General features: G+C 38.6%; 1 protein-coding gene and 1 long non-coding RNA gene across 3 annotated transcripts; one reads left to right on the top strand and one right to left on the bottom strand.

Annotated features, from left to right (window-relative positions):
- Positions 1-131: 131 nt before the first annotated feature.
- On the top strand, positions 132-8,679 carry LOC113676625 (uncharacterized). 2 transcript variants are annotated; one of them, XM_089206723.1, is made up of 7 exons: positions 132-241; positions 5,111-5,206; positions 5,341-5,441; positions 6,266-6,368; positions 7,018-7,087; positions 7,536-7,653; positions 8,424-8,679. In XM_089206723.1, exons 2-7 carry the CDS (start codon positions 5,125-5,127, stop codon positions 8,544-8,546), a joined length of 597 nt encoding a protein of 198 aa, XP_089062849.1. In that variant the 5' UTR covers positions 132-241; positions 5,111-5,124; the 3' UTR covers positions 8,547-8,679. The 2 variants fall into 2 exon arrangements, with proteins under 2 accessions (XP_089062849.1, XP_027049101.2); XM_027193300.2 differs by lacking the exon at positions 132-241 and adding an exon at positions 2,964-3,219.
- LOC149045975 (uncharacterized) lies at positions 4,604-6,317 on the bottom strand. Its single transcript, XR_016186709.1, has 2 exons — positions 5,557-6,317; positions 4,604-5,263 (listed from the first exon to the last, which is right to left on the bottom strand). It is a non-coding gene; the product is annotated as an uncharacterized LOC149045975 (long non-coding RNA).
- Positions 8,680-14,912: the final 6,233 nt, after the last annotated feature.

Genomic DNA, 14,912 nt, shown 5'->3' with positions numbered 1-14,912 from the left:
ATTGATCTGTTTTTTTTTTTCTTCCTATACCAGTTGATATAAATTGTTGTACTTTTAGAAGTAAAAGCAATTTTAAACATAGTTGATAGTTGATTAATAAAATACTCGACCCAGTTTCCTGGCTTGTATCCAGAAGAATCGAATCCTGTTTTCGATAATTACATACGTCACTTACGTAGGAGACCCAGCTGAACAAAAGCGAAATTTCGACGCAGTTTCAGCGCTGCTCTTCAAGAGAAAAGTAAGACTAAAGTTTATTATTTTGCCTTCAAAACCTCTATCTCTAAATTATAAACGGACACTGGACGAAAAAATAGATTTACGTTGGTAGCAAATCTATAGCAAAACGGAAGCAAATACCACATTTGTACATATTTGCCTTAGTTTGCCAAAGAACAAAGATCGATTTTACACCACATTTGTTACCCGTAGCAAAGGTGGTAAATGCCACATTTGTTAAAGATTTCCACTCTTGTACAAAAGTATTGTGAAGCTATGAATTTTCGTTTCATTTGCCCACGGGGCAAATGCGGATGTAAATGTGTTTATTTGATGCCTGTTTACACACGAGGTAAATTTATGAGCAGATCTCCTTTTTTGTGCCACGTTTGCTTCCGATGTAAAAACATGCAAACTTATGATTACCAACAAGCTCACAAAACGCTGTAAATGTACTCAAAAGCGTAATTTTGGAGTGTTTACTTGGATCAGCAAACATGATGAAACTCGTAGAATTGATGAGATTTGCATGGCAAATTTTTGGTATTGAGCAAGTTTGCTCCGTATGGCAAATATGATCAAATTCTTAGCATTGAATAAGTTTGCTCAGATAATAAAATGCTGACAAAATCAAAAGTTTGACCCAGTTTGCTTGGTATGGTAAATGTGAGCAAACTCTTGACCAAAAAAAGCATTGACCAACTTCGCTCTGTATAGCAAACATGATCAAATTCTCAGTACCGAATAAGTTTGTTGAGATAAGCAAATGAGAGCAAACATATAACTTTGCTTATAAGGGAGTGTTAACTTCCGCTTACTGGGGTTAACACAATATTTAGAACCAGAGTTATAAATAGTATAGATCTATATATTAGGTTTTAGAACTAACCAACCAATTACTTTTTAAATAGTTTATTTGTCTTTGTTCAATTGGACCACAAAAACATAACTTGACTTATAACTTCTGATATAAAAACAGCATCGATCTTTAAAGTAGGTTTGAGTAAGAAAGTAAATTGAGTATTTATGCATGCTATCATACCACATTATTTTGATCATTTAAATTTTTAACTGTAACAATAACTATGATGGCATTCTCTGATATTTTCTAAATTACTTTCTACAAGTTCTATAAAATTGAAAAGTGGATAAAAATGTTTGAAAGCTGCACTGAACAGTAACAAAAAAAGAAACCAAATGAGCTTTATGTAAATTTCTGCCACACATTTAAAGCATAAGTGCCTAAACCTCAACTAAACATTTTACAAATGATATTCCTGAAAACCACAAGATGCTCCAGTATTTGCCTTGTTGTAAGGAAACCACCATTTAAGCAAAGAACATTCTAAATGTTCTAAAACTTGTTTTGACACGATTTTTTTCACCTCAGTGATGGATTGTTGATTGCAATATTCATATCAATACTACATTCTTGATACATGTCTAACATATATCGAAGCAGTTCTCTTCTCTTGCAGTCAAATACTGTAACATAAGCTGTTGACATTGGTGGATAGCGCGTGAAGGTGCCCCAAAAGGGTGAATGCGTTATTACAGACTGTCAACTACTTGTTACTTTTTTTCAAGCGAATCTCGTTACCTTAGGCGTTTTGAGGTTAATACATCCATTACAGACCATGCTTTTGAGTGTCCTCAGTTCTTTTCAAACACCTTGTTACGGAGAACTATATTACCCTTTGGGATAAACTGTATTTACGCATTTTGGAAGGCTTTGTTCAAAGATAAGATGTCAGTTGACGATGTAACATACTGGTACACTTGGTAGTATAATTCAATTTCTTTGCGCAATCCGTTTGGTTTGATTTAGCTAGTAAGTTGGAGAGGCTTGTTAAAACTGTGCTTCGATCACCAGGGAATACTTTTAAATACAGCAGTAGTAGAATCATTTATTCAATGTGTCAATGCATGCTAACGTTACCTCTTCTCTTCCGCGACAAGTTTGATTTAAACTTGTTGTCTGTGGCTTTTTATCGAACGAACAACTCCACTTAAAGCTATACAATTGTTGAAGAACCTAAATATTTGAGGAGTTAAAAAAATATCTAAATCCTGCATGGCTAAACACTAATATCAAGCAAGGTCACTGCATTTGATCCGAGACAACTGAAAAAACTTGCCAAGTGCCACGTAGCACGTACACGAACCGTGTTGACATTTTTTTAGACTTTCTTAATTTATCTTTAATATTCCCTTGGGATAATAAAGCAACACCCTGAGGACCCGGAGGGGTGGGGGGAGGAAGGGGCTCTCCTTGGTTGACGAGGAGGGCATTGGGTCTAATAGAAACCGCAAAACCGAAATAATCCCAATGCCCCCCTCGTTGACCTTAGCGGTGTGTGGTGCCAAAAAACATCGCCTGTGGATTAGCAATTGCTGTTGCTTATTTTCGTCTCTTTCTTTTTATTGTACAATGAGGCAAGGGATGTAGCATTCGACTTGACAAAATAAGTGTATGTTTAGGTCGTGGGGGGAGGGGGGTGTTATGAGCGCCTAGCAAGGGTAAAAACTCGTGATCATTGTGTAAAGTGTGGCATGAAAACATTCTCTTTATGTGTCATTTCTGATGAACAAAGGATCCTCAAAAACGAAAAACAATACGCTGAAGGGAAACAGCTTAACAAAGGGGGGAGGGGGAGGTGATAAGCGCCTGGTAAGGGTAAAAACTCGTGATCAGCATGAAAGGCATGACATGGAAACCTGCTCTTTGCTTTTTGTGTCACTTCTGTAACGGCTGCCGCACCTTTGCCACCGGACACTGATTCGCTATAAGTTTGTTTCGTGTTAAACGTGTTAAACCGCAATAGTGACGTTACTGTTTGTCCATGAGGGACGTGATCTTTAAGTTCCACGCAGAACCGCATTCTAGTTAGTTGTCTTGCTTTGAGCTAACGATAAGACGTGTTTATAAAAAAGCGCCTTTTTGCCTACCTTATCTTGAAGTTCTTTTTCAGGTCAAACTCTTACAAGCGGGACTGTTATGTAAGTGCTTATGTCCCTTTTCTTTGTGCTTGACTGAACATCTAGTCTTTCAGTAGTTTCGCCCAGTTTTTACACCAGTTTCTTTATCACTTGTTCTCGTAACCTTGTAACAGGTGGCTTACGTTGTTCACGCTTTGTTAGAATGCCGCTCGTTTTTCCTACTCGGTTATTAGTTTTGTTAGAATTCGTTTTCAAGCGGTTCTCCTTTATCCTTTGAAGTTAGTCTTTTTGTGAGTTTGTTTCAGAGTTTTGGCTAGTCTTTTTGGATCTTGCCTTTATATCGGAATGATTGGAATGTTGGTTCATGTATTAGAATTTAGCTTAGCTTCTTCCTTATAATTTCATATTTCAGTTTATAATAAGTACTTGGATACCTCGACTACGCTAATAAAACGATTTAAGTCTTTTCCGTAAAATATATCCTCGCTTGATAGTGTGTCTTTATTCGCGACACTCATAGTTGTCGTTGAAAATTTGCTTCGCTTGTATCAGCCGCTACACTTCTGATGAACAAAGGATCCTCAAAAACGAAAAAACGAAAAACAATAAGCTGAAGGGAAACAGCTTAACAAGGAGGGGGGGGGTGGTGATAAGCGCCTGGCAAGGGTAAAAACTCGTGATCAGTGTGGAAGGCGTGACATAGAAACATGTTCTTTATGTGTCACTTCTGATGATCGCTCAGAATCTTCCATCAGTCGATGTCGTCGTGGACTCTTCCGGTACTGAAGCTAATTTTAAAAATTTACGAATGAGGCAGAACAAAGGATCCTCAAAAACGAAAAACAATAAGCTGAAGGGAAACAGCTTGACAAAGAAGAGCACGCTTGTTTGCTGCTGTTGTTCTTACTGATAGGGACTTTAAGCAGTCAGCAACGCTAAGAAAGGGGTCGATTTAATTTATACTTTTGGTTAGAATTTCGCTAATAGCTGGATGTGTTAGCCGTCTCTTACGGTGCTACACCTTAACTTAAGCATAATGTATGGGAGCCGCGTCGAGTCTCAAATGGAAACTTGAATAATTTTCCATCGGGGTTTCCTTCTCCCTGATCGAGGGAATTTTGGTGATTTCGTTGTTGTTGTTTTGCAGAGGACGGCTAAGAAATGTACACAGTTTTAAACCGCACGTGCTGAGCTATTGTTTTGCCCAGGGTTTTAGAAATTACAAGTTTTTATAGACGAACAAGAAGTAAAGAAGAAAATATAACTCAAAACATAGCAGGAATAGAGAAGGGAATAGCATTGTTTAGACTGATTACACTCTTTTTTTTCTTACGAGAACGTCTACTTTTGGGGGCGAGACTGAACTTTTTTAAAAATTTTTTTTTCGCGATCTAAGCCTGAAAATCTTCTCTACCTCCCATGAGTGACAAAAAAGAGAATTTCTCCTTACAATATCAATATAATATCAAGCACAGAAGTGATGAGAATAAAGTAAAATATCAGTTAGGGGATTATTAGTTGCTCCAATACCAAATTCTCCAAATTCACATCATAAGAACTGTATGGCAGACAGTGAGGAGAATTACTAATGAGATCTGGGGAGTTACAAGGTTAAAGTTCAGTTTATCGAACTATGAGGAAACCACGTTTTTAACGGTAAAAAATTTCACTTAATATTTGAGTTTTACATCTCTCTCATGCTGATGCATACCTCTCGCAAAAAAGAGCAAAATAATTACAAACTAAACTGACTCTCAGCCTGGGTATGCTCATAGCATATTCTTAAAATTTTGTGTTAATCTCAGCCTGAATATTTTTATAGAAAAGATTCTTATGATAAAAAGGAGTGTAGTGCCGTTTTTTAAATGAGAGCCTTATCGCACGTTGAGACAACGCAGTGAAATGGGCATTTAAAAGAGGCCGTCATTCATTATTTCCAAAATCTTTCTAGATCCAATCAAATACATGATGCTTCTCTTCGCCTGTGGATTGGTGATGCTGGCGACAGCTGCCTCACGTGAAGCCATTTCGAGGGAAACCCCTGAAGGTACTATCAGTTAATTTGTTTGATAGTTTAAACCAAAGTTACTTGCGTGACCTGTCACTTTTGCGGCATAAATAAAAGATGGAAGAAAGGAGAAAACATTTTAAAAAATCGTTTCCTATTTTTCTACTTTTCAGGTGAACTTGTTGTAAAAGCCATGAGCTTTATCATCCCGAATACCCAGCCCCCTTCCGGCCTTGTGACTAAGGTCGCGGGAATAGTCAGGATGATGCAGCCGGTAAGGTGAACTAGTGGCGAACATTAGATTTCATCGATGTATCGAGTAATGGTTCGTAGAAATTAAAACAAACATACGGAGAATTTCTAATGCAACGTTCTTACTGTTCACGTACTTTGCTCTAACCGCTGGCGAACGTGCGGGGATGTCTTTTTGCTGTATATCTCCCGCGCTTCATTCCACAAACTTGAGTAAGTACATGTGGGAAGAGAGACAATTTTCGTGCTTTGCACCAATCTTGTCTCGAGAGTCACTCGTTTTCCCTCGGCTGACCACTTGACCAAAAGGAGCGAGGGGTCTTGGAACGAGAATGTCCGAGCGCTAACGAAGTATGCGTCTCTCCCCAGTCTCTTCCTCTGTCTTTTTTTTTCCAAGCGCTCTAGACCTTTGACCCTGCAACATAAAAACAAAGCAAAGCAGAAAAAACAAGCCAAATAAAAAAACACAAACAAAAACGAAGGAAACAAGTGATAGCGAAAGTCATAGTGTTTAGCTAAAGGACAGCAAATACATTTTTATTTCGAGGTGTATTTATCACTATGAGAGGGTCTCAATGTGTGGTGGTTTTTATGGCCAACGGTTAAAATTTTGGCTATTTTACAGCTAACGTCAATATTATTCCATTGTTGTCACCATAACCTATTTTGCGGCTAACTTTTTTTACGACTATCAGTTAAAATTTGTCAATTTTTACGCCTAACAGCTAAATTTTCCGGCGGTTTTACGACTAACGGTTAATGCCCTTGATAACCTCTCATACGTGTTATTAATCTAGTTATTCATTTATTTATATATATAAATGTTTATTTATCAATTTATTACAGAAATCTGGTGGCGAAACTACCATGACTGTTAACTTACTAAATCTTCCTCCAAACACACCTCACGGCTTCCATATTCACGAGTTTGGAGATACTTTTTCACAGGGTAAGCTTGTAACTGTTTTATTTCTAAAAGTGATCAATTTTTAGCTTTTCCTTACGTTATGGATATATCAATCCAGCAAACAAATGATGAGATAAGAAACATTTATTAGCTCTAGATTGGTATGTTGATGTAACTACAAATTATCTTATGGAAGTGCGTAGCTGCCTAAAGGCAGCATTATGTATCAGATAGCGTTACTTCAGTAAGATGGTGGTATGCAACACAATGTACACAGCTTTCGTATCAGCACATGTCAGCTTCGATGCAGCACCATTTGTGCTTAGGAGCTGCATGTAGAGTCTTTATTTTCTGCGCTTGTGCGAACGTTGAAAGCATTAATTGGACAATCAATGATTTAAGCTACGCCTTCAACTTCAACTTTCAACTCGTAGATTTCCATGCACCTGTCAGCGCTCGGCAAATTATTCCATGTGTGCGTGCGTGACGTTTAACCGCTGTGCAATGTAAGGCGCAATATCGTTCCGAGAGTCTCTATAACCCTTTTCTTAGGGAGCAGGCACTTGTCAAAGGAATTAGGACTCTGGGATCGAGATTGGACGAGGGTGCACGACAGAGCTTGAAAATGAGAAATATCGATGTATATATCGAAATAGATTGAAAATGAGAAATATCGATGAATATTTTTCAGGGTGCCAGAGTACTGGTAGTCATTACAATCCGTTCAATATGACCCACGGAGGACCGCTGGACAAGAAACGGTAACCCTACGTCCATGCAATGTCACGTTAAGTTACTTCCGTTGGACTGTAAGAGTTGAAAGTGAAATGAGCAGATTTGAGTTTCTGCTCTGTAGCTGTAAAATTAGACGTAGTATTATGCACTTATGGACTGAGTGGGAGGGCCGCACGAGAAAATATTTGCCTCCAGGTCATGGCCCGCCCTTATTTCATGACTGAGATTCAATTATTTTACCTGTCCGGCTTGACCTAGGCACAGTTAATGAGCATATTATTGTATAGATGTAGCTGTCTTTCGTTCTTTCTCTCTTCTTTAAGCCTGTATCTCGTCAGGCCGTACGTCTTTCCCGACGCTATCGCATACGGCACTTCCACAAGGAATGTTCAATTTTTCTCGATAAAAACGTGCGAGGGGGGGGGGGGGGCGCACGGGACAGATAAAAAACTGAATGACTTCTATCGTTTTCAGTCATGTTGGTGACCTAGGAAACGTGTACTCAGATGAGAGGGGAATGATCAGTACGAAGATTGTTGACCACCTAGTGTCTCTCGTAGGGGAGTACTCTGTCCTGGGAAGATCTTTTGTGGTAAGCTGGAGTAACCTGCTCACTCAGTCATACGGCACGTCGTGGTTCGAATATTTTCCCACCTGTTCTTGGTGTCCATTCCTTGGACACGAGCGAAGGAGCTGGCAAGCGACAGATGGCTGTTGTGGTTGTTATGGAAACGTTGGGTAACCTCCCCTCCTTCACTCGTTTCTAGGAACAGCCTGGAACGGGTTTAATGCTTTGCGGCTCAAGTGCAGCGCTTGCCCAGGCGGTGCTCATTGCAAAAAGAATGAGCCACAGCTTTGGGGGCTACTTCTGTTACTTTTGTTCTACCTTGGTTATCTTTTATTTATATTCCCTGTATATTCGATGAGTTCTGTGATGCGCCGCTCTCTTGCGGGTTGCACGAAATCGCTGACGGCGTTTAATCTAGTAAATACAGCGAACAGCTTTTGAGGTTTCGTCTTCCCGAGCAGACGAGAAAACTGGTTTAGCGCAAATTTTTCAATTTTCGAAGATCTCCGCATTCATGTGTGGTGTGCCCAGTATAAAAGAATGTTGATACCTGGGGAGAGTGGGACCCATACCCCTCCGCATTACTAGTGGTGGATGCTTTGCCATCGACCTTCGGAGAGCCTGTACCGAGAAAGCTCATGTACTCTGTATTTGGTTCATATTTCAATCATCCTTCACCAAGCTAAGATAAGTAGTTTCAAAAGCGCCATGTGGAACGCGCGAAAGTTTTTAAGGTGGGCGATTTCCAGTTCGTAACTAAAAACATGTTTTTTTTTTGTTCTTTTTGTGAACAGATTCATCAGAAAATCGATGATCTGGGTCGAGGTACTGGGCCAGCTAGAAATGAGAGCTTAAAAACTGGAAATGCAGGTCCGCGATTGGCATGCGGTGTTATCTTCTACATGCCTACCAACTAAGTAAAGTAAAGATTCATCGTCTTGTGATACCATACCGGCTCTCGACAAGTTAAAGTAATTCTGTTGTTAAGAGATTAAATTTATTTTAGTTCATGATCACAAACGAGTGGAATTAAAAGCGGTAATAAATTTTCGTGATTGCAATATTTTTGATAACTAATATAGTAAAATCAGTCACTGACAACGAGGGAGTTTCCTTTTCTCTTAAAGTTATCACACGTACGCTCACGTCTGAAAAAGGATAACCTCGACAAGGAGATTCTTAAGAACTACAGACCTGTTGCTAATACTCCGTTCCTTAGCAAAGTGACCGAAAATGTTGTCGCCACACAAACGCACAACTACGTAGAAGCTTACAATTTGATGCCAACTATGCATTCTGCATATAGGAAACACCACTCTACGGAAACGACCTTGCTACGTGTGACAAACGGTATTCTTTGAACGATTGACCGTCGCCAAGATGTTGTATTAGTACTACTTGATTTATCAGCGGCCTTTGACACTATTGATCATACAATCTTGGTGGAAAGACTCAAGCCTTACTTTGGTTTCTCAAAACTGACTCTATATTAGTTCAGATCTTACCTTGAAAACCGTCGGCAATCAATAGTCATTGGAGATCAAGTGTCTACTCGTTGCGCTCTGCGTCATGGTACCCCACAAGGGTCTATACGTGTACCATTGCTTTTCACCCTGTATATCGCCCCTCTTCAAGATGCAATTGCTCGCCATAACTTGAACTGTTTTATGCAGATGACACTCAACTATATATAGCTATTGATCCTGCAAATCAGGCTCTATCTCTGACTACCCTGCGAAGTTGTATAGAGGATGTAATACGACGGAACACGCAAAACATACTGAAAAGTAATGCTGACGGAGGTTATACTACTTACATCCAGGTTCACTAAGACACCTAATATCGAAAAGCTCTCTTTTGCCAATACCGTCATTGAACGAACTGAGAGAGTTTGTGATCATGGTGTTAATTTAGATAAAAGCCTATCACTGACACACCACATAAACGAGACGTGTAGGAAAGCAGCTAACACCATCAGGTCCATAGGTCGATCGCATTCGCAAATAAATCACCAAGGAAAAACTCAAACTGTTAGTCAATGCACTAGTAATATCACGTCTAGACTACCGTAACAGTATCCTTTATGATCTCCCAAAACGGGAACTGGATAGACCGCAAAGAATTCAAAATACTGCTCACTGGAACTAAACGATACAAGCACATCAAACCTACCCTTCGAGAACTACACTGGCTACCTGTTGAGTCACGAATTATATTCAAAGTTCTGCTCATCACTTTCAAGATTATCCATGGACTTTGTCCAGCCTACTTCGTCGTCCCTCCTTGGTACATTCGTCAGCAGCCACAATTAACCCTAAGCGTGAATGTGGCTTACGTGTTCCTTCCTACAACAATACCACCCGCAGCGAAGCCTGCGCTTATCCTCTAAACTACTTTTTATTGTCCTTACTGTGAACTCTGTGGCATACGGTGAACATGCCTTTTCTTTTTCTGCACTTATATTATCATGGAACAGTCTAGCGGATTCTGTTAAGGATACAACATCTCTTTCATCTTTTAAATCTGCCCTCAAAACATTCTTGTTTCAGAAATGTTATTTTTGACTTATTCTATGAGGAACTATACCTAGCTTTCATGTCACCTGATTCCTAATTAATTATTTCATTTATTTTATTTATTACTACTATAAGAAACATTTTGTAGGTTTTAACTAATTTATTTTTTCTGTATAGTTATGTGGGCGCATTGAGTTTTCTAAATGCGCCCAAAAAACTTTATTACTGTTATTATCATTATTATTATAGACAGGAAAAGACAGGAAAAGGGGCTGTGAATATATCCTAATTTAGAGAAATGAAATATCAGTTTTTATTGTTTTTTTAAAGGGCACGGTAACGAATCTTGCAATCTGATTGGTTCTTTACCCGGTCAGTATTTTCCTATCTCTGCCCACGGGCCACGGTAACGCTTTCGTGAGTCGCCGAGTACATCCCAACTTTCGTCATTTTTCATAAATATACCTCGGTTTCCGGATTGGCAGTATTTTTAAGCAAACACGTCGGTCACTACCTCAAGCCGATAAATAACTTATAAATCCTCTCTTTTCTCTATCAAATCACTTTGGTTGACAGAAAAATATTGGTTTCAGAATGAATTTGTTTAAACAATAGTGTCATTACGTTAGTTGACAAGCGGCCAAAAAACCGTCTGCAATTAATTTTAATCGTTCACAAAAAGTACCCAGAAAGTTGAAACGTGAGGTATTTGGTTACAGTTAAACTGAACGATGGAACTTTCATTCATTTAATATCTGAATTTTCTCGAGCAATTTGTTCATAGTGAAAGAGCGAGCAAAGTTTTAATTTAAGTTCTACAACAAATATACGCTCCCGGTGAGTCTTTCCAATTCCGTTCAATTTGGACATTTGTACCGTAAATTGCACAACAGAAATTGAAGGAATTTTTTGAGAAAAGGCCGCATTAAATTCCCTTGTGTCTCGTTGGAGTGTGCCGTTCGAAATTAGTTTTTGTGAAGGAAAGACCAGAATTAAACACGCCATTACAGCAAACAAACGAGCAAACTCTCACAACTTCAAAATAAAAAAGTTGAATGTACTCACAATTACTTTCCTCGCCGTTTACTTAATGAACAGAGGTAAATCTTCGTACATGAATAAACGGTCGATGAGAGTGAATAATACTTTCCGTTAGATCATTGACTGATTTTGAAGAAAACATTGTCGTGACAGTCCTTGCCAAACTAGTTCTGTTGGTTTTCAAATGTTCCTACGCTTTTTTTTTCTTGCGCGCTCTCTAATTGACAGGTGTCAGATTGTGACAGATACTTGTAAAAATAATGTTTCAAAGTTTGTTTGGAAGCCTTTTAAATCACCTTTATCGTTACGGAAATGAAAATGTTTCGCTAAGGCATCTCTCTTAAATTTGCATCACCTCTATTTTAACTACCATTTACCCACTCAAAAATTGTTCAGTTTATGGAAGATCTTGCCGTATTTACGTCCATAAATCATTCGGGTTCTTTCGGAAAGAATTTCGTCAAGTTTAAAAACAATAAATATGTTATTTACCGGCTAAGGGTCGGTCCGTATGGTGAAAAACTGTGACCTCGGTCTTGAAAATGCTGCCCGAGGCCGTAGGCCTCGGGCAGCATTTTCAAGACCTCGGTCACAGTTTTTCACCATACGGACCGACCCTTAGCCGGCAAATAACATATATTTATTTTTTTTTTGAGAGGGCACGGTAACGAATCTTGCAATCTGATTGGTTCCTTACCTGGTCAGTATTTTCCCATCTCTGCCCACGGGCCGGGCCACGGTAACGCTTTCATGAGTCGCCAAGTGCATCCAAACTTTCGTTGCCATTTTTCATAAATATATCTCGTTTTTCCGGCTGGGCAGTATTTTTAAGCTAACACGTCGGTCACTACTTTAAGCCGATGAATAACTTATGATTCCTCTCTTTTCTATCTATCAAATCACTTTGGTTGACAGAAAAATATTGGTTTCAGAGTGAATTTGTATAAACAATAGTGTCATTACGTTGGTTGACAAGCGGCCTAAAACCCGTCTGCAATTAATTTTAATCGTTCACAAAAAGTACCTAGAAAGTTAAAACGTGAGGTATTTGGTTACAGTTAAACTGAAAGATGGAACTTTCATTTATTTAATACCTGAATTTTCTCATGCAATTTGTTCGCAGTGAAAGAGCGAGCGAAGTTATAATTTAAGTTCTACAACAAATATACGCTCTCGGTGAGTCTTTCCAAGTCCGTTCAATCTGAACATTTGTACTGTAAATTGCACAAGAGAAACTGAAGGAATTTTTTGAGAAAAGGCCGCATTAAATCACCTCGTGTCTCGTTGGAGTGTGCCATTCGAATTTAGTTTTTGTGAAGGAAAGACCAGATTTACACACGCTATTGCAGCAAACTCTCACAACTTCGAAATAAAAAAATTGAATTTACTCACAATTACTTTCTTCGCCGTCTACTTAATGAACAGAAGTAAATCTTCGTACATGAATCAATCGTCGATGAGAGTGAATAATACTATCCGTTAGATCATTGACTGTTTTTGAAGAAAATATTGTCGTGGCAGTCCTTGCCAAACTAGTTCCGTTGTTTTTCAAATATTCTTACGCTTTTTTTTACTTGCGCACTCTCTAATTGACAGGTCAGATTGTGACAGATACTTGTAAAAGTAATGTTTCAAGGTTTGTTTTGAAGCCTTTTAAATTATCGTTACGGAAATGAAAATGTTTCGCTGAGGCGTCTCTCTTGAATTTGCATCATCTCTATTTTAACTACCATTTACTCGCCCAAAAACTGTTCAGTTTATGGAAGATCTTGCCGTATTTACAGTTCTAAATCGTTCAGGTTCTTTCGGAAAGAATTCCGTGAAGTTTCCAAAAAATAAATATGTTATTTGCTGGCTGGGAGGTCCGTATGGTGAAAAACTGTGTTTCAAGACCGAGGTCACAGTTTTTCACCATACGGACCTCCCAGCCGGCAAATAACATATATTTCCTTTATTTTATTCAGGAAAGTCAAATTGTTTAAAGTTCTTTCAAATCTCATTATTGTAGCAGCTTGCATCGAACAGTTCGAGATCTGGAAGATTCTCTACATCTGGAATGCAATCTCCAAGTTTCCAAATATATTCATTCTATGGAAATTTTCACTAATTTTCGACAATTTGAAAAAAACTTTATCTTGTAAATATTTTGATAATCAAAATAGCTCACTACATCGATAATTTGTTTCTGATCATGCCACGAATCGTATCGGCTTTCGGGTACGTTTTTGGGTAGAATATTGTCTTTCAGTCTTAACAGAAAAGCAACACAGCAATTTCAGTATCCTTGGTACACTACCAGCAGACGTTTCAGCGGGTAGAATCGGCTTCAAGGAAACGTAATTCACGACGTACTTGTTTCAGACATGACCTCCGCAATGTATAAATTTTGATTTTGAAATGGCTTAATCAAAATGCCTGTTTTGCCAAAATTTGGAATCCTCCGAGGCAGGACTTCGATTCCTTAGATGACAGGCGAAATTTTAGCGATTTGCAAGATTATGGCAAGGTCGCTTTGAACTTCTAGACAGATTTACATTTTAAACAAACAAAATTAGCTCCAATGTGACCTGTATGAGAAATATTCTTCTAATAAACGTCTACCGTCATAGGCATTTGAATTTAACCTGAAAAAATCTAACTGTAACCGTCGTCACAGCTACCCCTTCGAAACTGAGACTCTCTTCACTAACTCAAAAGCGGCTTTTCCTGAATTCGTAAAATCATTTTCGTATCCCAAAGGCTTGGGACAAACAGTCAATGGTGTTTATTTATTCGACTAGCGTGTTCAAATCTTATTATCCTAACATCAAGGGCAGAAAGCTTTCAGCAATGATATTGCTGGATTATGTAATTAGTCGGAAACGTGTTATATACAAATTTAGATTATGACGGAACAAGCCAATAAGCTATCTCTAGCTGAGGAGGAAGAGCTGCTGGCGGCAAAATCGGAACGAATCCGAAGGAGATTCAAATCGTTCTTTATTTATTTACTCATTTATTTCATTTCTTTTTTTATGGAGGGGTTCAAGCTAAAAATCAAAAAAAATATTTTTCGTCGTCTCCTGTAGTAGCCTTTGACTGATTTAGGAACGAGACTCTTCTTGTATTTGATCAAGAGGAACACTTGAGTGGTTACGTCTGGTGAGCCTAACGACTAATCGTGTCGCCTCTGCAGACAGTGAAAACAGACGAAAAGTGCTGGTATATTTTTAGATTTAGCTTATTGACTCTCAGACTGGAGAGATGTCATCAAGGGAATCTTTTGTTTGATTGAGTAAGCATTACAAATTTAATGAACCCTTTGTTGAAGGAGCCTCTAGAGAGCCACTTCTGAAGGGGAATGAAAAGTGACTTCATTTGCGTTTTTATGTTGAAAGCATGTGTCTATTTCAGGTTAGGTCCTTGGGGAACCCCGCAATGACGTAAACTTGTTCCGATAGGTGTTGGTGACCCAATGTTATCAACGTTTGGTCTCCAAAGTACGAACTGAGGAGAGGAGGTCTTTTACATTCTCAAGGCATCTTGAAAGACTGTCACAATCAGCTTTTCAAGCTTTCAAAGATAGCACGAGCGAGTTCTCGTTCACTCTTGTTAGCTTGTGTATTGGAAACAATTATAAATATTGCAAACTAAGTCGAATATCTAATAACGTATGTGGTTATTTTTCATCGTTGAATAAGACAGGAGATGAATTTTATTCCTTTGTCTCACGATTAACATCCAAAG

Source organism: Pocillopora damicornis, chromosome 5 (assembly GCF_964200805.1).
Source record: "Pocillopora damicornis chromosome 5, jaPocDami1.2, whole genome shotgun sequence".
NCBI lineage: Eukaryota > Metazoa > Cnidaria > Anthozoa > Scleractinia > Pocilloporidae > Pocillopora > Pocillopora damicornis.
Note: the sequence above shows the minus strand (reverse complement) of the source record. Positions and strands in the feature narration are given on the sequence as shown.